At 42.8% G+C, this 23,655-nt stretch overlaps 1 protein-coding gene across 3 annotated transcripts; it reads right to left on the bottom strand.

The window, feature by feature from the left end:
- Positions 1-2,683: 2,683 nt before the first annotated feature.
- LOC123107087 (uncharacterized) lies at positions 2,684-3,778 on the bottom strand. Of its 3 annotated transcripts, none has more exons than XM_044529089.1 (3): positions 3,433-3,776; positions 3,096-3,289; positions 2,684-2,959 (listed from the first exon to the last, which is right to left on the bottom strand). In XM_044529089.1, the coding sequence occupies exons 1-3, from the start codon at positions 3,536-3,538 to the stop codon at positions 2,942-2,944; spliced, it is 318 nt and encodes a 105-aa protein (XP_044385024.1). In that variant the 5' UTR covers positions 3,539-3,776; the 3' UTR covers positions 2,684-2,941. The 3 variants fall into 3 exon arrangements, 2 of the variants coding, with proteins under 2 accessions (XP_044385024.1, XP_044385023.1); XR_006451585.1 differs by having other exon boundaries at positions 2,692-2,774; positions 2,884-3,289; positions 3,433-3,778; XM_044529088.1 differs by having other exon boundaries at positions 2,698-3,289.
- Positions 3,779-23,655: the final 19,877 nt, after the last annotated feature.

Genomic DNA, 23,655 nt, shown 5'->3' with positions numbered 1-23,655 from the left:
TTTCCCTAGGCGCCGCTCCCTCCACCCCTCCTCCCCTGCCGTCACCCGAGGGAGTCGTCGGGCTTTGCCTGAGCGACTGCTGATGACGGTGGCGGCGGGGCTTCGTCGCTCCGCTCGCTTGCGTTGGGCCCCGGAAGACGGGCGGCGTCGCCCTTCGGCTGGCGGCGTGCGCGAGAGGTGCGGGCTGGATCCCTCGGCTGCTCGGGCAGCGAGGCCCTGGCGGGCAGTGGTCGCGGCGCGGCGAGGTTCTCCCTCCTCTGCTCCAGATCTGAAGGACAGGTTCCCCCTCTCTCTGCTCTCCCTTGCTGGATTCGCCTGATTCTGGGCCTCTGATCCCCGGATCCGGTGCCGGCGGGGTGCTCCCTGAGCTGGTGGTGCTGGACGAGCCCGAGGGAAACCCCTGTTGGTATTCCCAACACGGCGGCGGCGGCGCCCCTTTTGCGTCGGTCTGCTCGTTGGAGTCGCAGCCGTGGGCTCCCATCCACACCCCGGCCATGCCTCCCGGGCGAAAGCTCAAATCCCGGCGTGGGATGGGCGGCGGCGGCGCCTGGTGCGTCGTGTCCTCCTTGGAGGCGCCGTCTGGGGAAGGTTGGTGCTTTGGGGGCGTGTAGCAGATGCAGGTGGGCGCCTCGCGTCTGTAGAGTCGATGGCGTATATATTCGGTGCAGGTTTCAGATCCAGCCACAAGTTGCTCAGCGGCGGTGTTTTGAAACAGGGCGGAAGGGGATCGGGATCCCCTTCCTGGCAGCAGCAGCGCCGTTGGTGCCGATTCGGCTGGTTCTTGAGTGTCCTCGGACCTAATCTTCGCCATGGGGCTTGGCAGCTTCTTCCTTTCGGCGACTCTCCCGGCGGCTTACTCTCTTCCATTGGTTCCCTACGGCGTCTGCGTCGCAACCTCCGTGTGTGTGCTCCTCCGTGATGATGGTTGTGATCCATGGCTGGCCCGGACTTGAGGCCAACCTTGCTTTAGCTCTCGGGTGAGCGTCTCTACACTTTGACGGTTCGGCGCCTTCGAGCCTAGGCGAGGGGAAGGGTTCCTCTTCGGTGTTAGAGAAAGCATGTGTTATGCCATCTCCAGTTCCTGGTTTCAGTCATATGCCCGACCTATTCTAGCGGCTGCAGATCCTCGTGGCTTCTTCCGTAGTCGTTTCAGGGCCTTTGTGTAGTGGACTTATCCTCAATTAGCTGCACTTCATTGTAATTTTCCTTTCGCTAGTTGTAGATGTAGCGTTGTAAGCTGTTCTGTTTTCTCCCTTGTATCTTTTAGCCGTTGCTTTGTTCTTGGTCTGCTCTTGTACTCCTGGCCGGTTGATGGCTTTGTTAATTCAAAGTCGGGCTCCTCTGGAGCCTCCGTTCCAAAAAAAAAAACATTGTCAAACATAAAAAATAACTACGATCACACACATAACAATACAAATTCACCTAAAGACACACACACACACACATGGATCTAAAAGTGCATTGTTGTCTAGTACCCTCATTTTGTGCATAGGTTGTTGCATCCGCAACACCAAAAGCAAAAGAAACACCTTCTGATCCGTCCCTAGAGACATAGAAAGAGAAACCCAAGAAGCCAAAGAATACCTTTTTACTTCAATTTTATTCTCTTTAGGACCGGAATACAGTCTCCATACATAAAAGCGGATCCAAACAACCACGACAGCCATCCAGAAGGTCCATGTATGTATCTGATAGTTGGACCCTGCCCTAAACTAAATAACTTCTACCTAAATCAATATCAAAACCAGTGAGCAACATGCTAAACATAAGAAGAAAGTTGATGTTTGAGGCTACTACATGCAGATATAGGGTGAGTAATTATTAATTATGCTACAGTGGAGTCATGAGCAATGATCCCCTTCGACAACAAAACTTGGATAGCATGCTATCCTTCATCTTCCAGACTGCAGTTCTGTAACTAATTCCAGCATTTGTATATGACAAGTTAACTAAATGCAAACATAGGAAAAGAGAAGCCTATCAGACCTAAATTCATCTAATAAAAGAAGGAGATAAAAGGAATAAGAAGTAATAAAGATTTGCAGTAGGTGTGGACATTAAGTGCAGTGACACACAACTGTCAGAAAATTCGAAGAAAGGAGTCGAGCAATATGCAAAGATATTATTTGCGGTGCCTACAATTTTGTCATTACTTCTGGACCGGTTTAAAAATGGGCTTGTATTCCATGGAGTGTAGATAGTAGGAACACTAAGCAGACTAACATGGTCACCGCCGGGCCAAGCCATGATTTTACCTGACAACACATTTCTTCCTTTTGTGCAATAGAAATCCAACAGTAAACACAGTTATCAATGCAAGCATATTTTAGTGTATTTGTTTACAATTTTGAGTTCAACAAAAACCAGCGAGTTCACTATATCTGCATGTAGTAGCCTCAAACAAAACAACACAATGGGAAGTAATATAAACATTAGAGTCTCCAAAAGTTCTTCCTTATCCTATATACAATAACTTTGCAATGAAAAATAAAATAAAGTAAACATCACATCACATCAGGTGGTCACAGAAGAGCACACCTACACCATTTTCAATCAATATGTAATAGATCTACCCCCTCCGTTCGGAATTACTTGTCGCAGAAATGGATGTATCTAAACATATTTTAGTTCTAGATACATCCATTTCCGAGACAAGTAATTCCGAACGGAGGGAGTACCTTTTAAGAATGACCATATCTCATCAAGCTGGAAAGCATTGTCTCGCAATACAAAGATCAACAGTAGTCATTATACATGTTCCCTACTCACTGAACCTGCAGGTGAACCAGCATCAAATTGGTAAGACACATATTTCAGATAAGTGGGTGTCCAAGGGGAAAATTTATGAAACACGAGAGTGAAGAGAAGACCACCACTACCCACATCATCGGAAGTAAATCCCCTATTTCCATATAAGCAAACATGATACTTAAATCAATCATCACTGCCACCATTTTTTCTGCAGGTATGAACAAGAAAAAATACAGTGAAGAAAAATGAGAATGTATGCCCTTTTTTTTACCTTGCTATGTTCAGACTAATTTGGTGAGCTATTTAGTATGGAAGGAGAGAAGCGGGAGGAGCAGAAGGATCACCGAGACGAACTGTTGTCGCTGGAGTTGCAAGACAAGGAGCAACGGACTACTGGGCGACGAGGACGTGGAGGTGGCGAGAAGCGCGACGTCGCCCCCTCCCCCATCAGCAGCCACCATCCTTGCTGCTGCTTCCTTCACCTCCATCCTCCTCACCCTCAACTGCGCGGATCCGGTGGCAGATCCTCCTCGGCGACCTGGAGCGACGGCCGATGAGTAGAGCGACAGAGAATGAAGCCGGCGAGGCAGGGAAGAGGAGGGGCTCGCTGGAGGGGCGGAGATAGAGGAAGGGAAGGGCGGCGGCGCCAGAGGGGAGCAGAAGGACGGAAGAAGGAGGAACCTGCTGGTGTGAGGGATGTACAGAGGCATCTCTCCTCCAGCGTGATGATGACGAGCCAGCGGCGCTCCTTCCGGTGACCCTCTCCCATCCGCCGCGGCACCTCCATCTCCTCTTTCCTCTCTCTTTCTCCCTCCTCTCCTCCGTTATCTCTCTCCCTATCTTCTTCTCTTTCTCATGCAGATCAAATCGAGTGTCGTCGCCGTTGCCCTTTGCCTGTAGGCCACCGCCGCCTTAGAAAGAAGCGAAGGGGAGGGAAGGAGGCGGCGCATTCGAGGTGCAGGGGAGAGGGAGGGAAGGAGGCGGCGCATTCGAGGTGCAGGGGAGGGGGGCGAGGCTCGAGAAACAGAGGGATTGGCTGCTAGGTTTTCACCACCAGCACGATCCATACCCACGTCTCCCTTTTTTCTCACCCAGAACGCACACATGGCACACGAGAATGCTGGGCCCAGGGACATTTGAGGTCCACCCGTCATGCAATAAAACGAAAGAAAAAAGTCATAAATAACCAACGGCTATGGCTTTGACAGCCCTGTAAAAAATCCTATTGCGGTGAAATCGTGCGAACCAGAACGCACGCACGACGCAGTTGAGCCAGGATGGCGGGTAGCGTAGCGTGTTTTATAAGTTCCATTGGTTAGGGGCTTCAGTAAGATGTTTTGGCAACATGAGTGTGGCCTCCCGCAAGCCCAGGATGCACGCAAGTCCATAGATGTGTGCAGCCATGTACTGTACCATTACATAAGTTAGTACTTCCTCCGTTTCAAATTACTCGTCACAGAAATGGATATATATAGAACTAAAATACATGTAATTCGGAACGAGGGAGTAGTGGACATGTATGTGGCAGTTGAAACGTGTGCGTCAGTGTCGAGTACCAGAATCAAATGTGGGCGCTCACTCCTGGAAAAAAGAGAATCAAATGAGAACGCGCATGGGGACAGGGAGGAAATCTGAAATGACCTTCTTTTGCTTTCTCTCGACTTCATTGTTTTGTTTTTTGCGAGAGGGGAGAGGGCGACACCGCTCCGGCAGGAGTGAGACGAACCCCGGGGGGCGGGCGGGCCACATAGCCGAATAGCCTCCCATGGGGCGTGAGAGCTATAGCGAGAATACCTCTCGTCTTGCTGGAGGTTACTGTTGTTTCGGGGCCGGCATGTTTGGTCTTTGGTGTATTCTTTTTTCGCTTGTTCTTTCTCGTTTGCTAGATTGGTCGTGTCCATTTGCTCATTCTCATCTAGTTTTTTTTAAAACATTTTCTTTCTTATTTTCAAGTTTTCTTTGGTTTTTCAATTTTTCTTTGCTTTTTGCACCGGTTTTCATCGTTTCCTTCTCAGTTTTCGCAAGTATTTGTTCTTTACTTTCCTTTTTCCTACAATTTCTTCCGTTCATTTTTTCCTTCTCGGTTATCATAGTTTTTTTTCTTTCCATTGGAATTTTTTTTCTATTTTTTTCGTTTTATGTTGTTTGTTTTTCTGTTTCGTTGCCTTTCTTCGTTTCCCTTTCTTTTTTGTCTTTTTCATCGGATAAGTTTTTATTCAACACATGTCTACTTTTTTCCACAACACAATGTACATTTTCTAGTGTACGCATGAAATATTTTGCTGGTAATATTAAACATTTTTTAACACATGATGTACATTTTTTTCTCAAATGCATGTTTGAACACTTTTTTAAACACATCGTCAACATTTTTATTAATCACGTGAACATTTCGTTAATAGCAATAAACATATTTTCACACACAATGTATATTTTTCAAATACATAATTACATTTTTTCAGATATATCTTTTGATGTCTACCTATTTTGATACAGATAGTACATTTCTTGTATACATAAGAAACATTTTTCTAATGCACATTTAACATTTTTCAAGTACATTATTAACAATTTTCAAGTACACAATTATAGGCTTTTTTCAGATTTATTTTTTGATATATACTTTTTCATACTGATTTTAAAATTTTTTTTACAGAAAAAACATTTCTATTATACATGTTGAAAAAATTTCAAGTACATGATTAAAAAAATTTCATACACATCGTATATTATTTACAAACATTTTTCGTAAAGGCGAGAAACATTTTTTCTATACACATTCAAAAAAATTAGAATGCTTGATTAAGATTTTTTAAATACTCATTAAATTTTTGTAATTCTTTGTTTAAGATTTTTTAAATACAAAATAAGATTGTCTCATCCACATTGCATGGTTTTTATAGACATTTTTCGTATACATGAGAAATATTTTTTCTATACATATTTGACATTTTTCAACTGCTTAATTAATATTTTTCAAATGTTTTATGTAAAGTATTTTTAATATATATTTACAATATTTTTAATCAGGAAATAGTAAAAATAACTAAGCCATAATGGAAAACTAAAAGAAAAAACTTAAGGCCTGCATTGTTTGTTGGCCAGCCCATGGGTACACACTATATCTCGCTTTAAGCAAGACATAATTGCGCCCTGAAAGTGTGCGAAGCGGGACGCCCAGTGCGTCGGGCGCCCCAGTACGTTTTTTTACGTTCGTTCGCCGCATTTTTTTTCTCGTTTCGTTTCTATTGTGTGTGTGTGTTTTTGTTTTTCTTTCTGGTTCTTTTCTAGAACTTATATTACCCTTTTCTGTTTTGTGTTTTTGTTTTCTTTTTTCTGTTCGAGGTTTCTGTTTTTTTTTCTCCTGTTTTTTCTTCTTTTTTTACCTTTAATTTTTTATAGTTTTATGCAATATAAATATTTTTATATTATACGGTGATTTTTTTTCAAATACCCATTGAATAATAATTTTAATATATGGTCAATATTTTTAATATGGTGAACTTTTTATAATATTCTATGAGCATTTATTAAAATACAAATTGAATATTTTTTGTAATATACTCCGTCCTTTCGTAAATAATTTTGAAATATCTAAAAAGACAAATATTTAGGAACGGAGGGAGTACATTGAATAATTTTCTTAATAGACATTGAACATTATTTATAATGCACATTTTGTTTTATACGGTGAACATTTTCTTTATATATGATGAACATTTCGTAATACATGGTGAATTGTTTTGTAATAACGGTGAACTTCTTTTAAATACACATTGAACTTGTTGTAAACACAAACTGAATATTGTTCAATAATTGTTTAACTCTTTTTAAATATTTGTAATAGGTTCTTAATATATTTAAAATATTAAAAGGTTCAAACAGCTGGGTTTTGGAAGGAAAAGGCTGAACAACTGAAGAAACCAAAAACAAATAAAAGAAAACCGCAACAGAGTGTGTCATTACGCTGGCGGCTCATTACGCAAGAACCCATGCTAAGCCTCGTCTGTATGACGCTAATGACCGTCAAACAGGAGATCTCATGGTAGAGGAAAACGTTTCAAAACGTCCGGATGATTTCCTGGCTTCGTCAACCGCGTCCGACGTTGTCCGATTCCACATGATCGTGTGGCACAAAGTGCGTCAATGTCCTTCACAAGAAGGTAGCCCTGCCCAGCCCATCATGACTGAAGGAAATATGCCCTAGAGGCAATAAGAAAGTTATTATTTATTTCCTTATATCATGATAAATGTTTATTATTTATGCTAGAACTGTATTAACCGGAAACATAATACATGTGTGAATACATAGACAAACAGAGTGTCACTAGTACGCCTCTACTTAACTAGCCCGTTGATCAAAGATGGTTATGTTTCCTAACCATAGACATGAGTTGTCATTTGATTAACGAGATCACATCATTAGAAGAATGATGTGATTGACTTGACCCATTCTGTTAGCTTAACACTTGATCGTTTAGTTTGTTGCTATTGCTTTCTTCATGACTTATACATGTTCCTATGACTATGTGATTATGCGACTCCCGTTTACCGGAGGAACACTTTGTGTGCTACCAAACGTCACAACGTAACTGGGTGATTATAAATGTGCTCTACAGGTGTCACCGAAGGTACTTGTTGGGTTGGCGTATTTCGAGATTAGGATTTGTCACTCCGATTGTCGGAGAGGTATCTCTGGGCCCTCTCGGTAATGCACATCACTTAAGCCTTGCAAGCATTGCAACTAATTAGTTAGTTGCGAGATGATGTATTACGGAACGAGTAAAGAGAGTTGCCGGTAACGAGATTGAACTAGGTATTGAGATACCGACGATCGAATCTCGGGCAAGTAACATACCGATGACAAAGGGAACAACGTATGTTGTTATGCGGTCTGACCGATAAAGATCTTCGTAGAATGTGTGGGAGCCAATATGAGCATCCAGGTTCCGCTATTGGTTATTGACCGAAGACATGTCTCGATCATGTCTACATAGTTCTCGAACCCGTAGGGTCCGCACGCTTAAAGTTTCGGTGACGATTGTATTATGAGTTTATGTGATTTGATGTACCGAAGGTAGTTCGGAGTCCCGGATGAGATCGGGGACATGACGAGGAGTCTCGAAATGGTCGAGACGTAAAGATCGATATATTGGACGACTATATTCGGACATCGGAAAGGTTCCGAGTGATTCGGGTATTTTCGGGGGCACCGGGGAGTTACGGGAATACGAGGAAGAAGTAATGGGCCTCATGGGCCAAGTGGTGGAAGAGAGGAGGCAGGGCGCGCGGCCCCCCTAGCTCAAATCGAATTGGACTACGGGGTCGGCCCCTCTTTCCTCCTTCTCCTCCTTCTCCTCCTTCTCCTTCCTTCTCCTTCCTTTCCTCCTCCTAGTAGGAGTAGGAAAGGGGAGTCCTACTCCTACTAGGAGCAGGACTCCTCCTCCTGGCGCGCCCATAGAGGGTCGGTCGGCCAACCCCGTTGCTCCTTTATATACAGGGGCAGGGGGGCACCTCTAGATACACAAGTTGATCAAGTTGATCGTCTCTTAGCCGTGTGGGGTGCCCCCCTCCACCATAATCCACCTCGGTCATATCGTAGCAGTGCTTAGGCGAAGCCCTGCGTTGGTAGCAACATCATCACCATCACCACGCCGTTGTGCTCACAGAACTCTCCCGTGAAGCTCTGCTGGATCAGAGTTCGCAGGACGCCATCGAGCTGAACGTGTGCTGAACTCGGAGGTGCCGTGCGTTCGGTACTTGGATCGGTCGGATCATGAAGACGTACGACTACATCAACCGCGTTGTGCTAATGCTTCCGCTTTCGGTCTATAAGGGTACGTGGACAACACTCTCCCCTTTCGTTGCTATGCATCACCATGATCTTGCGTGTGCGTAGGAAATTTTGAAATTACTACGTTCCCCAACAGTGGCATCCGAGCCTAGGTTTTATGCGTTGATGTTGTACACGAGTAGAACACAAGTGAGTTGTGGGCGATATAAGTCATACTGCTTACCAGCATGTCATACTTTGGTTCGGCGGTATTGTTGGATGAAGCGGCCCGGACCGACATTACGCGTACGCTTACGCGAGACTGGTTCTACCGACGTGCTTTGCACACAGGTGGCTGGCGGGTGTCAGTTTCTCCAACTTTAGTTGAACCGAGTGTGGCTACGCCCGGTCCTTGTGAAGGTTAAAACATCACCAACTTGACAAACTATCGTTGTGGTTTTGATGCGTAGGTAAGAACGGTTCTTGCTAAAGCCCGTAGCAGCCACGTAAAACTTGCAACAACAAAGTAGAGGACGTCGCATCTTATCTTGCTTTGATTGACGGTAGCATTATAAGATGATCTCTCACTAAATTTCTAGATAAAAGTGTTCTCCCTGAGTATGCACCGTTGCCAAAGTTCGTCGAGCCCAGACACCACGTGATGATCGGGTGTGATAAGCTCTACGTCCATCTACAATGGGTGCAAGCCAGTTTTGCACACGCAGAATACTCGGGTTAAACTTGACGAGCCTAGCATATGCAGATATGGCCTCGGAACACTGAGACCGAAAGGTCGAGCGTGAATCATATAGTAGATATGATCAACATATTGATGTTCACCATTGAAAGCTACTCCATTTCATGTGATGATCGGTTATGGTTTAGTTGATTTGGATCACGTGATCACTTAGAAGATTAGAGGGATGTCTTTCTAAGTGGGAGTTCTTAAGTAATATGATTAATTGAACTTAAATTTATCATGAACTTAGTCCTGGTAGTATTAGCATATCTATGTTGTAGATCAAAGCTCGCGATGTTGCTCCCAGTTTATTGTGTTCCTAGAGAAAAAATTTGTTGAAAAATGTTAGTAGCAATGATGCGGATTGGATCCGTGATCTGAGGATTATCCTCATTACTGCACAGAAGAATTATGCCTTTGATGCACCGCTAGGTGATAGACCTATTGCAGGAGTAGAGGCAGACGTTATGAACGTTTGGCTAGCTCAATATGATAACTACTTGATAGTTTAGTGCACCATGCTTAAACGGCTTAGAATCAGGACTTCAAAGACGTTTTGAACGTCATGGACCATATGAGATGTTCCAGAAGTTGAAGTTAATATTTCAAGCAAATACCCGAGTTGAGAGATATGAAGTCTCCAACAAGTTCTATAGCTAGAAGATGGAGGAGAATAGCTCAAGCAGTGAGCATGTGCTCAGATTGTTTGGGTACTACAATCGCTTGAATCAAGTGGGAGTTAATCTTCCAGATAAAATAGTGATTGACAGAATTCTCTAGTCACCATCACCAAGTTAGTAGAATTTCGTGATGAACTATGATATGCAAGGGATAACGGAAACGATTCCCAAGCTCTTCGTAATGCTGAAATCGACGAAGGTAGAAATCAAGAAAAATATCAAGTGTTGACGGTAGACAAGACCACTAGTTTCAAGAAAAGGGCAAAGGGAAGAAGGGGAACTTCAAGAAGAACGGCAAGCAAGTTGCTGCTCAAGTGAAGAAGCCCAAGTCTGGTCCTAAGCCTGAGACTAAGTGCTTCTACTGCAAAGGGACTGGTCACTGGAAGCGGAACTGCCCCAAGTATTTGGCGGATAAGAATGATGGCAAAGTGAACAAAGGTATATTTGATATACAGATTATTGATGTGTATTTTACTAGTGTTCGTAGCAACCCCTCGGTATTTGATACTGGTTCAGTTGCTAAGAGTAGTAACTCAAAACGGGAGTTGCAGAATGAACATAGACTAGTTAAGGGTGAAGTGACGATGTGTGTTGGAAGTGGTTCCAAGATTGATATTATCATCATCGCACACTCCCTATACTTTTGGGATTAGTGTTGAACCTAAATAAGTGTTATTTGGTGTTTGCGTTGAGCATGAATATGATTTGATCATGTTTATTGCAATACAGTTATTCATTTAAGTAAGAGAATAAATTATTGTTTTGTTTACATGAATAAAACCTTATATGGTTACACACCCAATGAAAATGGTTCGTTGGATCTCGATCGTAGTGATACACATATTCATAATATTGAAACCAAAAGATGCAAAGTTAATAATGATAGTGCAACTTATTTGTGGCACTGTCGTTTAGGTCATTTGGTGTAAAGTGCATGAAGAAAATCCATGCTGATGGGCTTTTGAAATCACTTGATTATGAATCAGTTGATGCTTACGAACCATGCCTCATGGGCAAGATGACTAAGACTCCGTTCTCCAGAACAATGGAGCGAGCAACAGATTTGTTAGAAATCATACATACTGATGTATGTGGTCCGATGAATATTGAGGCTCGCGGTAGGTATCATTATTTTCTGATCTTCACAGATGATTTGAGCAGATATGAGTATATCTACTTGATGAAACACAAGTCTGAAACATTTGAAAAGTTCAAAAAATTTAGAGTGAAGTGGAGAATCATCGTAACAAAAATAAAAGTTTCTACGATATGATCGCAGAAGTAAAATATTTGAGTTATGAGTTTGGCCTTCAGTTAAAAACAATGTGAAATAGTTTCACTACTCACGCCACCTGGAACACCACAGTGTAATGGTGTGTCCGAGCGTCATAACCGTACTTTATTAGATATGGTGCGATCTATGATGTCTCTTACCGATCTACTACTATCGTTTTGGGGTTATGCATTAGAGACAGCTGCATTCACGTTAAATAGGGCACCATCTAAATCTGTTGAGACGACACCGTATGAACTATGGTTTGGCAGGAAACCTAAGCTGTCGTTTCTTGAAGTTTGAGGTTGCAATGCTTATGTGAAAATGTTTCAACCTGATAAGCTCAAACCCGAATCGGAGAAGTACGTCTTCGTAGGATACCCAAAAGAAAATGTTGGGTACACCTTCTGTCACAGATCCGAAGGTAAGATATTCGTTGCTTTGAATAGATCCTCTCTAGAGAAGGAGTTTCTCTCGAAATAAGTGAGTGGGAGGAAAGTAGAACTTGATGAAGTAACTGTACCTGCTCTCTTATTGGAAAGTAGTTCATCACAGAAATCTGTTCCTGTGACTACAACACCAATTAGTGAGGAAGCTAATGATGATGATCATGTAACTTCAGATCAAGTTACTATCGAACCTCGTAGGTAAACCAGAGTGAGATTCACACCAGAGTGGTATGGTAATCCTGTTCTGGAGGTCATGTTACTTGACCATGACGAGCCTACGAACTATGAGGAAGAGATGATGAGCCCAGATTCCGCGAAATGGCTTGAGGCCATGAAATCTGAGATGAGATCCATGTATGAGAACAAAGTATGGACTTTGATTGACTTGCCCAAAGATCGGCGAGCCATTGAGATTAAATGGATCTTCAAGAGGAAGACGGACTTTGATTGTAGTGTTACTATCTACAAAGCTAGAATTGTCGCAAAAGGTTTTCGACAAGTTCAAGGTGTTGACTACGATGAGAGTTTCTCACTCGTATCTATGCTTAAGTCTGTCTGAATCATGTTAGCAATTGCCACATTTTATGAAATTTGGCAAATGGATAAACAAAACTGCATTCCTTAATAGGATTTATTAAAGAAGAGCTGTATATGATGCAACCAGAAGGTTTGACAATCCTAAAGGTGCTAACAAAATATGCAAGCTCCAGCGATCCATCTATGGACTGGTGCAAGCATCTCGGAGTTGGAATATACGCTTTGATAAGTTGATCAAAGCATATAGTTTTATACAGACTTGCGGTGAAGCCTGTATTTACAAGAAAGTGAGTAGAAGCACTACATCATTTCTGATAAGTATATGTGAATGACATATTGTTGATCGGAGATAATGTAGAATTATTCTGCAAAGCATAAAGGAGTGTTTGAAAGGAGTTTTTCAAAGAAAGACCTTGATGAAGCTGCTTACATATTGAGCATCAAGATCTATAGAGATAGATCAAGACGCTTGATAAGTTTTTCAATGAGTACATACCTTGACAAGATTTTGAAGTAGTTCAAAATGGAACAGTCAAAGAAAGAGTTCTTGCTTGTGTTACAAGGTGTGAAACTGAGTAAGACTCAAAGCCCGACCACGGCAGAAGATAGAAAGAGAATGGAACTCATTCCCTATGCCTCAGCCATAGGTTCTATAAAGTATGCCATGCTGTGTACCAGATCTATTGTATACCCTACACTGTTTTTGGCAAGGGAGTACAATAGCGATCTAGGAGTAGATCATTGGACATTGGTCAAAATTATCCTTAGTGGAATAAGGATATGTTTCTTGATTATGGAGGTGACAAAAGGTTCGTCGTAAAGGGTTACGTCAATGCAAGTTTTGACACTAATCCAGATGACTCTAAGTCTCAATCTGGATACATATTGAAAGTGGGAGCAATTAGCTAGAGTAGCTCCGTGCAAAGCATTGTTGACATAGAAATTTGCAAAATACTTACGGATCTGAATGTGGCAGACCCGTTGACTAAACTTCTCTCACAAGCAAAACATGATCACACCTTAGTACCCTTTGGGTGTTAATCACATAGCGATGTGAACTAGATTATTGACTCTAGTAAACCCTTTGGATATTGGTCATATGTCGATGTGAACTATGGGTGTTAATCACATGATGATGTGAACTATTGGTATTAAATCACATGGCGATGTGAACTAGATTATTGACTCTAGTGCAAGTGGGAGACTGAAGGAAATATGCCCTAGAGGCAATAAGAAAGTTATTATTTATTTCCTTATATCATGATAAATGTTTATTATTCATACTGGAACTGTATTAACCGGAAACATAATACATGTGTGAATACATAGACAAACAGAGTGTCACTTGTATGCCTCTACTTGACTAGCTCGTTGATCAAAGATGGTTATGTTTCCTAACCATAGACATGAGTTGTCATTTGATTAACGGGATCACATCATTAGGAGAATGATGTGATTGACTTGACCCATTCCGTTAGCTTAGCACTTGATCGTTTAGTTTGTTGCTATTGCTTTCTTCATGACTTATACATGTTCCTATGACTATGAGATTATGCGACTCCCATTTACCGGAGGAACACTTTGTGTGCTACCAAACGTCACAACGTAACTGGGTGATTATAAAGGTGCTCTACAGGTATCTCTGAAGGTACTTGTTGGGTTGGCGTATTTCGAGATTAGGATTTTTCACTCCGATTGTCGGAGAGGTATCTCTGGGCCCTCTCGGTAATGCACATCACTTAAGCCTTGCAACTAATAAGTTAGTTGCGGGATGATGTATTACGGAACGAGTAAAGAGAGTTGCCGGTAACGAGATTGAACTAGGTATTGAGATACCGACGATCGAATCTCGGGCAAGTAACATACCGATGACAAAGGGAACAACGTATGTTGTTATGCGGTCTGACCAACAAAGATCTTCGTAGAATATGTGGGAGCCAATATGAGCATCCAGGTTCCGCTATTGGTTATTGACCGGAGACATGTCTCGGTCATGTCTACATAGTTCTCGAACCCGTAGGGTCCGCACGCTTAAAGTTTCGGTGACGATTGTATTATGAGTTTATGTGATTTGATGTACCGAAGGTAGTTCGGAGTCTCGGATGAGATCGGGGACATGACGAGGAGTCTCGAAATGGTCGAGACGTAAAGATCGATATATTGGACGACTATATTTGGACATCGGAAAGGTTCCGAATGATTCGGGTATTTTTGGGGGCACCGGGGAGTTACGGGAATACGAGGAAGAAGTAATGGGCCTCATGGGCCAAGTGGTGGAAGAGAGGAGGCAGGGCGCGCGCCCCCCCTAGCCCAAACCTAATTGGACTAGGGGGCCGGCCCCCCTTTCCTCCTTCTCATCCTTCTCCTTCCTTCTCCTTCTCCTCCTTCCTTTCCTCCTCCTAGTAGGAGTAGGAAAGGGGAGTCCTACTCCTACTAGGAGGAGGACTCCTCCTCCTGGCGCGCCCATAGAGGGTCGGCCGGCCTCCCCCTTGCTCCTTTATATACAGGGGCAGGGGGCACATCTAGACACACAAGTTGATCAAGTTGATCGTCTCTTAGCCGTGTGCGGTGCCCCCCTCCATCATAATCCACCTCGGTCATATCGTAGCGGTGCTTAGGCGAAGCCCTGCGTCGGTAGCAACATCATCACCATCACCACGCCGTCGTGCTGACGGAACTCTCCCGTGAAGCTCTGCTGGATCGGAGTTCGCAGGACGTCATCGAGCTGAACGTGTGCTGAACTCGGAGGTGTCGTGTGTTCGGTACTTGGATCGGTCGGATCGTGAAGACGTATGACTACATCAACCGCGTTGTGCTAACGCTTCCGCTTTCGGTCTACAAGGGTACGTGGACAACACTCTCCCCTCTTGTTGCTATGCATCACCATGATCTTGTGTGTGCGTAGGAAATTTTGAAATTACTACGTTCCCCAACAATGACTGCATAACCATGGTAGCATCCAGCCTCGTGCCTAAAGCTGAGCGTTCTCCGTGTCACTTTAGATGTTCCTTTTCTTACTTCTACTAGTTCACACGTAGTGCTTTGCCATGTCTGTAGGCATGTAGCTCCACATGCATGTAATGCTACAATTGATCTCAAGAGAAAGCGCATAGGAATCCCAAAATGTATGTCGGAACACCTTCTACTTCTACGTCAATTGTGAGTTGCTTGGATATAGCTGTAGCACATATTGTCACAGATTGGTGGCTGCATTTCTTTTGCCTAGCCCCGGTGATGCCCACTGCATGCAAAACACTCCCTATAGCAATGCATGCTTTGATTAGCCTTCTTAACATCTTTGCCGCCGCCGTGGCCATCGGAGCATTGCCATCACAGCATCATCAGAGCCATCAGACCATTGTTAGGATCGTCGAAGCAGCCGTACCACCGTCGCAGGCTAGCAGCACAGTCGTCGAAGTAGTCGGACCATCGTCATAGAAACCGCCTTCCACCGTTGCAGCACTGCTCTCGGCCTCACATTGACGCCCGTAGCAGCCATGAAGGTAATATGCCCTAGAGGCAATAATAAAGTTGTTATTTTATATTTCCTTATATCAACATAAATGTTTATTATTCATCCTAGAGTTGTATTAACCGGAAACTTGATACATGTGTGGATACATAGACAAAACACCGTGTCCCTAGTAAGCCTCTACTAGACTAGCTCGTTAATCAAAGATGGTTAAGTTTCCTAACCATGGACATGTGTTGTCATTTGATGAATGGGATCACATCATTAGGAGAATGATGTGATGGACAAGACCTATCCGTTAGCTTAGCATATTGATCGTTCAGTTTTATTGCTATTGCTTTCTTCATGTCATATACATATTCCTTTGACTATAAAATTATGCAACTCCCGGATACCGGAGGAATACCTTGTGTGCTATCAAACGTCAAAATCTAACTGGGTGATTATAAAGATGCTTTACAGGTATCCCGAAGGTGTTTGTTGGGTTGGCATAGATCAAGATTAGGATTTGTCACTCCGAGTATCGGAGAGGTATCTCTGGGACCTCTCGATAATGCACATCATAAGAATTGGAAGCAATGTGACTAATGAGTTAGTTGCAGGATGATGTATTACGGAACGAGTAAAGAGACTTGCTGGTAACGAGATTGAACTAGGTATGAAGATACCGACGATCGAATCTCGGGCAAGTAACACACCGATGACAAAGGGAATAACGTATGTTGTCATTACGGTACGACCGATAAAGATCTTTGTAGAATATGTGGGAACCAATATGAGCATCCAGGTTCTGTTATTGGTTATTGATCGGACATGTGTCTTGGTCATGTCTACGTAGTTCTCGAACCCGTAGGGTCTGCACGCTTAACGTTCGATGACGATTTTATATTATATGAGTTATGTGATTTGGTGACCGAATGTTGTTCGAAGTCCTGGATGAGAGCACGGACATGACGAGGAGTCTCAAAATGATCGAGAGGTAAAGATTCACATATTGGAAGATGATATTCGGACATCGGAAGTGTTTCGGGGGTACCGGGTACATATCGGGTCACCGAAAGGGGTTTCGGGCATCCCCCGGCAACTACATGGGCCTAATGGGCCAAGAAGGGGACAGACCAGCCCCTAGGGGGCTGGTGCGCCCCATGTAGGACAAAATAAGGGGGAAGGAAAGAGGGGAAGAGAGAAAGGAAGGGGAGCAATTCGGCCTCCCCCTTCCTTCTCTCCTCCCTCCTCCTTCCTTTCCCCTCCTGATGAATATGGAAGGGGGGAGGCCGAATTGGGTGGCACCCAAGTAGAATTCCTCCTACTTGGGGCGCCCCCTTGGCTGCCTCTCCTCCCCTCCAACCTATATATATGAGGGGGGCACCACTAGAACACACATCAACAGTTGTTAGCCGTGTGCGGCGCCCCCCTCCACAGTTTACGCCTCCGGTAATATTCATGTAGTGCTTAGGCGAAGCCCTACGCGGATCACTTCACCATCACCATCACCACGCCGTCGTGATGATGAAACTCTCCCTCGACACTTTGCTGGATCAAGAGTTCGAGGGACGTCATCGAGTTGAACGTGTGCAAAACTCGGAGGTATCGTACGTTCAGTACTTGATCGGTCGAAACGAGTAGAAGTTCGACTACATCAACCGCGTTGTCAAACGCTTCCGCTTTCAGTCTACAATGGTACGTGGACACACTGTTGCTATGCATCTCCTAGATAGATCTTGTATGAGCGTAGGAATTTTTTTGAAATTGCATGCTACGTTTCCCAACAAGCCAAACCACCCTCACAACATGGTCGTCTCGGCTTGCAGCATGTCTGCCCTCGGCGACTGTTGTTTGACTTCCAAAGCTAAACGTTGCTGCCATGCACTTGCTAGAAGACCCCTTTGCACTACTGGAATCCACTTCTTTGCCGTCTGCCATATCTTTGCCGCCAGCTAGCTGATGGCAAATAAATAGCTGGTGGCACAGGTTATTTTGCCATCAGCCAGTACTTTGCTGTCAGCTCGCGGACGGCAAAGAGTTTTTTGCCGTCAGTTGGCCGATGACAAAGAACCTTGTGGGCCCACAGACACAAGGTTGTGGCTAGGTCAGCTCTTTGCCGTCTGCCATTTCTTTGCCGTCCGCTGGCTGACGACAAACAATTCTTTGCCGTCCGCTTGGCTGGCGGCAAAGAGGGTAGGGGGCCCACCCGGGCAGGGCGTTGAATCGCTAACCTTCCCCCGCCGTGAACGTGTGCGCTCTCTCTCTCTCTCTCACCCTCCAGCCCGCCGCCACCGCCGCCGTCCCCTGTGCCCGTCGCCGCCCCTCCCCGCCGTCCTGCCGCCCCGTCGCCGCCCCCTCCCGCTCGTCGCCGCCCTCCCCGCCGTCCTGCCGCCCCGTCGCCGCCCCTTCCCGCCGCCCTGCCGCCCCGTCATCGTCCCCCTCCCGCCCGTCGCCACCCCTTGCTACCTCTTGAGCATTGCATTGGATTTCCCCGAAGAGGAAAGGATGATGCAGCAAAGTAGCATAAGTATTTCCCTTAGTTTTTGAGAACCAAGGTATCAATCCAGTAGGAGGTTGCACGTGCGTCCCCTAGTACCTGCACAAAACAAATAACTCCTCGCAACCAAAGCTATAAGGGGTTGTCAATCCCTTCACGGTCACTTATGAGAGTGAGATCTGATAGATATGATAAAAAAATATTTTTGGTATTTTTATGATAAAGATGCAAAGTAAAATAAAAGCAAAGGAAATAACTAAGTATTGGAAGATTAATATGATGAAGATAGACCCGGGGGCCATAGTTTTCACTAGTGGCTTCTCTCAAGAGCATAAGTATTCTAAGGTGGGTGAACAAATTACTGCTGAGCAATTGACAGAATTGAGCATAGTTATGAGAATATCTAGGTATGATCATGTATATAGGCATCACGTCCGAGACAAGTAGACCGACTCCTGCCTGCATCTACTACTATTACTCCACTCATCGACCGCTATCCAGCATGCATATAGAGTATTAAGTTCATGAAAACAGAGTAACGCCTTAAGCAAGATGACATGATGTAGAGGGATAAATTCATGCAATATGATAAAAAAACATCTTGTTATCCTCGATGGCAACAATACAATACGTGCCTTGCTGCCCCTACTGTCACTGGGAAAGGACACCGCAAGATTGAACCCAAAGCTAAGCACATCTCCCATTGCAAGAAAGATCAATCTAGTAGGCCAAACCAAACTGATAATTTGAAGAGACTTGCAAAGATAACCAATCACACATAAAAGAATTCAGAGAAGATTCAAATATTGTTCATAGATAGACTTGATCATAAACCCACAATTCATCAGTCTCAACAAACACACCGCAAAAAGAAGATTACATCGAATAGATCTCCACAATAGAGGGGGAGAACATTGTATTGAGATCCAAAAAGAGAGAAGAAGCCATCTAGCTAATAACTATGGACCCGAAGGTCGGAGGTAAACTACTCACACTTCATCGGAGAGGCTATAGTGTTGATGTACAAGCCCTCCGTGATGGATACCCCCTCCGGTGGAGCTCCGAAACAGGCCCCAAGATGGGATCTCGTGGATACAGGAAGTTACGGCGGTGGAATTAGGTTTTTGGCTCCGTATCTGATCGTTTGGGGGTACGTAGGTATATATAGGAGGAAGGAGTACATCAGTGGAGCAACAGGGGGCCCACGAGGGTGGGGGTGCGCCTGGGGGGTAGGCGCGCCCCTTACCTCGTGGCCTCCTCCTTTGTTTCTTGACGTAGGGTCCAAGTCTCCTGGATCATGTTCGGTGATAAAATCACGTTCCCGAAGGTTTCATTCTGTTTGGACTCCGTTTGATATTCCTTTTCTTCGAAACCCTAAAATAGGCAAAAAAAAACAACAATTCTGGGTTGGGCCTCCGGTTAATAGGTTAGTCCCAAAAAGAATATAAAAGTAGAAAATAAAGCCCAATAATGTCCAAAACAGTAGATAATATAGCATGGAGCAATCAAAAATTATAGATACGGTGGAGACGTATCAAGCATCCCCAAGCTTAATTCCTGCTCGTCCTCGAGTAGGTAAATGATAAAAACAGAATTTTTGATGTGGAATGCTACTAGACATAATTTTAATGTAATTCTTCTTAATTGTGGTATGAATATTCAGATCCGAAAGATTCAAGATAAAAGTTCATATTGACATAAAAATAATAATACTTCAAGCATACTAACTATGCAATTATGTCTTCTCAAAATAACATGGCCAAAGAAAGTTCATCCCTACAAAATCATATAGTTTATTCATGCTCCATTTTCGTCACACAAGAATGCTCTCATCATGCACAACCCCGATGACAAACCAAGCAATTGTTTCATACTTTAGTAATCTCAAACCTATAAACTTTTCACGCAATATATGAGCGTGAGCCATGGACATAGCACTATGGGTGGAATAGAATATGATGATGGGGGTTATGTGGAGAAGACAAAAAGGGAGAAAGTCTCACATCAACGAGGCTAATCAATGGGCTATGGAGATGCCCATCGATTGATGTTAATGCAAGGAGTAGGGATTGCCATGCAACGGATGCACTAGAGCTATAAATGTATGAAAGCTCAACAAAAGAAACTAAGTGGGTGTGCATCCAACTTGCTTGCTCATGAAGACCTAGGGCACCTGAGGAGGCCCATTGTTGGAATATACAAGCCAAGTTCTATAATGAAAAATTCCCACTAGTATATGAAAGTGACAAAACAAAGGACTCTCTATCATGAAGATTATGGTGCTACTTTGAAGCAAAAGTGTGGCAAAGGATAGTAGCATTGTCCCTTCTCTCTTTTTCTCTCATTTTTTGGGCCTTCTCTTTTTTATAGCCTCTCTCTCTCTCTCTCTCTCTCTCTCTCTCTCTCTCTTATATTCCTCACTTGGGCCAATGCTCTAGAAAATGATGATCATCACACTTCTATTTATTTACAACTCAATGATTACAACTCGATACTAGAACAAAAGATGACTCTATATGAATGCCTCCGGCGGTGTACCGGGATATGCAATGACTCATGAGTGACATGTATGAAAATTATGAACGATGGCTTTGCCACAAATACTATGTCAACTACATGATCACACTAAGCAATATGACAATGATGAATGTGTCATGATAAAAGGAATGGTGGAAAGTTGCATGGCAATATATCTCGGAATGGCTATGGAAATGCCATAATAGGTAGGTATGGTGGCTGTTTTGAGGAAGATATAAGGAGGTTTATGTGTGAAAGAGCGTATCATATCACGGGGTTTGGATGCACCGGCGAAGTTTGCACCAACTCTCAATGTGAGAAAGGGCAATGCACGTTACCGAAGAGGCTAGCAGTGATGGAAGGGTGAGAGTGCGTATAATCCATGGACTCAACATTAGTCATAAAGAACTCACATAATTATTGCAAAAATCTACAAGTCATCAAAAACCAAAGCACTACGCGCATGCTCCTAGGGGTATAGATTGGTAGGAAAAGACCATCGCTCGTCCCCGACCGCCACTCATAAGGAAGACAATCAAAGAACACCCCGTGTTTCAAATTTGTTACATAACGTTTACCATATGTGCATGCTACGGGACTTGCAAACTTCAACACAAGCACTTCTCAAATTCACAACTACTCAACTAGCACGAGTTTGATATTATTACCTCCATATCTCAAAACAATCATCAAGCATCAAACTTCTCTTAGTATTCAAAACACTCATAAGAAATTTTTTACTAATCTTGAATACCTAGCATATTAGGATTATTTAAGCAAATTACCATGATATTTAAGACTCTCAAAATAATCTAAGTGAAGCATGAGAGATCAATAGTTTCTATAAAATAAATCCACCACCGTGCTCTAAAAGATATAAGTGAAGTACTAGAGCAAAACTATATAACTCAAAAGATATAATTGAAGCACATAGAGTATCCTAACAAATTCCAAATCATGTATGGCTCTCTCAAAAGGTGTGTACAGCAAGGATGATTGTGGTAAACTAAAAAGCAAAGACTCAAATCATACAAGATGCTCCAAGCAAAACACATATCATGTGGCATCCCCAAGCTTTGGCTTTTAGGTGTCCTTAGATTATCTTGGGGGCGCCATGGGCATCCCCAAGCTTAGGCTCTTGCAACTCCTTGTTCCATAATCCATCAAATCTTTACCCAAAACTTGAAAACTTCACAACACAAAACTCAAAGTAGAAAATCTCGTGAGCTCCGTTAGCGAAAGAAAACAAAAGACCACTTCAAGGTACTGTAATGAACTCATTATTTATTTATATTGGTGTTAAACCTACTGTATTCCAACTTCTCTATGATTTATAAACTATTTTACTAGCCATAGATTCACCAAAATAAGCAAACAACACACAAAAAACAAAATCTGTCAAAAACAGAACAGTCTGTAGTAATCTGTAGCTAGCGCAAGATCTGGAACCCAAAAAATTCTAAAATAAATTTCTGGACGTGAGTAATTTATCTATAAATCATCTGCAAAAATAATTAACTAAATAGCACTTTCCAAATAAAAATGGCAGCAGTTCTCGTGAGCGCTAAAGTTTCTGTTTTTTACAGCAAGATGTTAAGACTTTCCCCAAGTCTTCCCAACGGTTCTACTTGGCACAAACACTAATTAAACAAAAAAACACAAACAAAACATAGGCTAGGTAAATTATTTATTACTAAACAGGAGCAAAAATCAAGGAATACAAATAAAATTGGGTTGCCTCCCAACAAGCGCTATCTTTAACGCCCCTAGCTAGGCATAAAAAGCAACGATAGATCTAGGTATTGCCATCTTTGGTAGGCAATCCATAAGTGGCTCTCATAATAGATTCATAAGGTAATTTAATTTTCTTTCTAGGTAAGTGTTCCATGCCTTTCCTTAACGGAAATTGGAATCTAATATTTCCTTCCTTCATATCAATAATTGCACCAATCGTTCCAAGGAAAGGTCTACCAAGAATAATAGGACATGAAGGATTGCAATCTATGTCAAGAACAATAAAATCTACGGGCACATAATTCCTATTTGCAACAATAAGAACATAATTAATTCTTCCCATAGGTTTCTTAATAGTGGAATCCGCAAGGTGCAAGTTTAGAGAGCAATCATCAAAATCACGGAAACCTAACAAATCACACAAAGTCTTTGGAATCGTGGAAACACTAGCACCCAAATCACATAAAGCATAGAACTCATGATCTTTAATCTTAATTTTAATAGTTGGTTCCCACTCATCATAAAGTTTTTATGGATAGAAACTTCCAATTCAAGTTTTTCTTCATAAGATTGCATCAAGGCATCAACGATATGTTTAGTAAACGCTTTATTTTGACTATAAGCATGAGGAGAATTTAGCATGGATTGCAACAAGGAAATACAATCAATCAAAGAGCAATTTTCATAATTAAATTCCTTGAAATCCAAAATAGTGGGTTTAGCAACATCTAGGGTTTTAATTTCTTCGATCCCACTTTCATCAATTTTAGCATCAAGATCTAAAAACTCCGAATTTTTGGAACGCCTTCTAGGTAAAGGTGGATCATATTCAGTCCCATCATTATCAAGATTCATATTGCAAAAAAAAGATTTAATAGGGGACACATCAATAACTTTTAGATCTTCATCTTTATTTTCATAGGAACTAGAAGAACACACTCTTATAAAGGCATCTTTCTTAGCACACGTCCTAGCGGTTCTTTCTTTGCACTCATCAATGGAAATTCTCATGGCTTTGAGAGACTCATTGATATCATGCTTAGGTGGAATAGATCTAATTTTCAAAGAATCAACATCAAGAGAAATTCTATCAACATTCCTAGCCAAATCATCAATCTTAAGCAATTTTTCTTCAATCAAAGCATTGAAATTCTTTTGTGAAGTAATAAATTCTTTAATATTAGATTCAAAATCAGAGGGCGTCTTATTATAATTTCCATAATAATTGTTGTAGGATTTACCATAATT

This window comes from Triticum aestivum, chromosome 5A, assembly GCF_018294505.1.
Source record: "Triticum aestivum cultivar Chinese Spring chromosome 5A, IWGSC CS RefSeq v2.1, whole genome shotgun sequence".
NCBI lineage: Eukaryota > Viridiplantae > Streptophyta > Magnoliopsida > Poales > Poaceae > Triticum > Triticum aestivum.
This window is presented reverse-complemented; position numbering and strand designations above follow the sequence as displayed.

Excerpts from the sequence above, each read along its gene's own strand:
- LOC123107087 (XM_044529088.1), bottom strand. The coding sequence starts at position 3,538 with ATGGAGGTGCCGCGGCGGATGGGAGAGGGTCACCGGAAGGAGCGCCGC. Across the intron at positions 3,290-3,432 it reads TACATCCCTCACACCAGCAG|GTCGCCGAGGAGGATCTGCC; the intron begins GTTCCTCCTTCT and ends CCGTCGCTCCAG.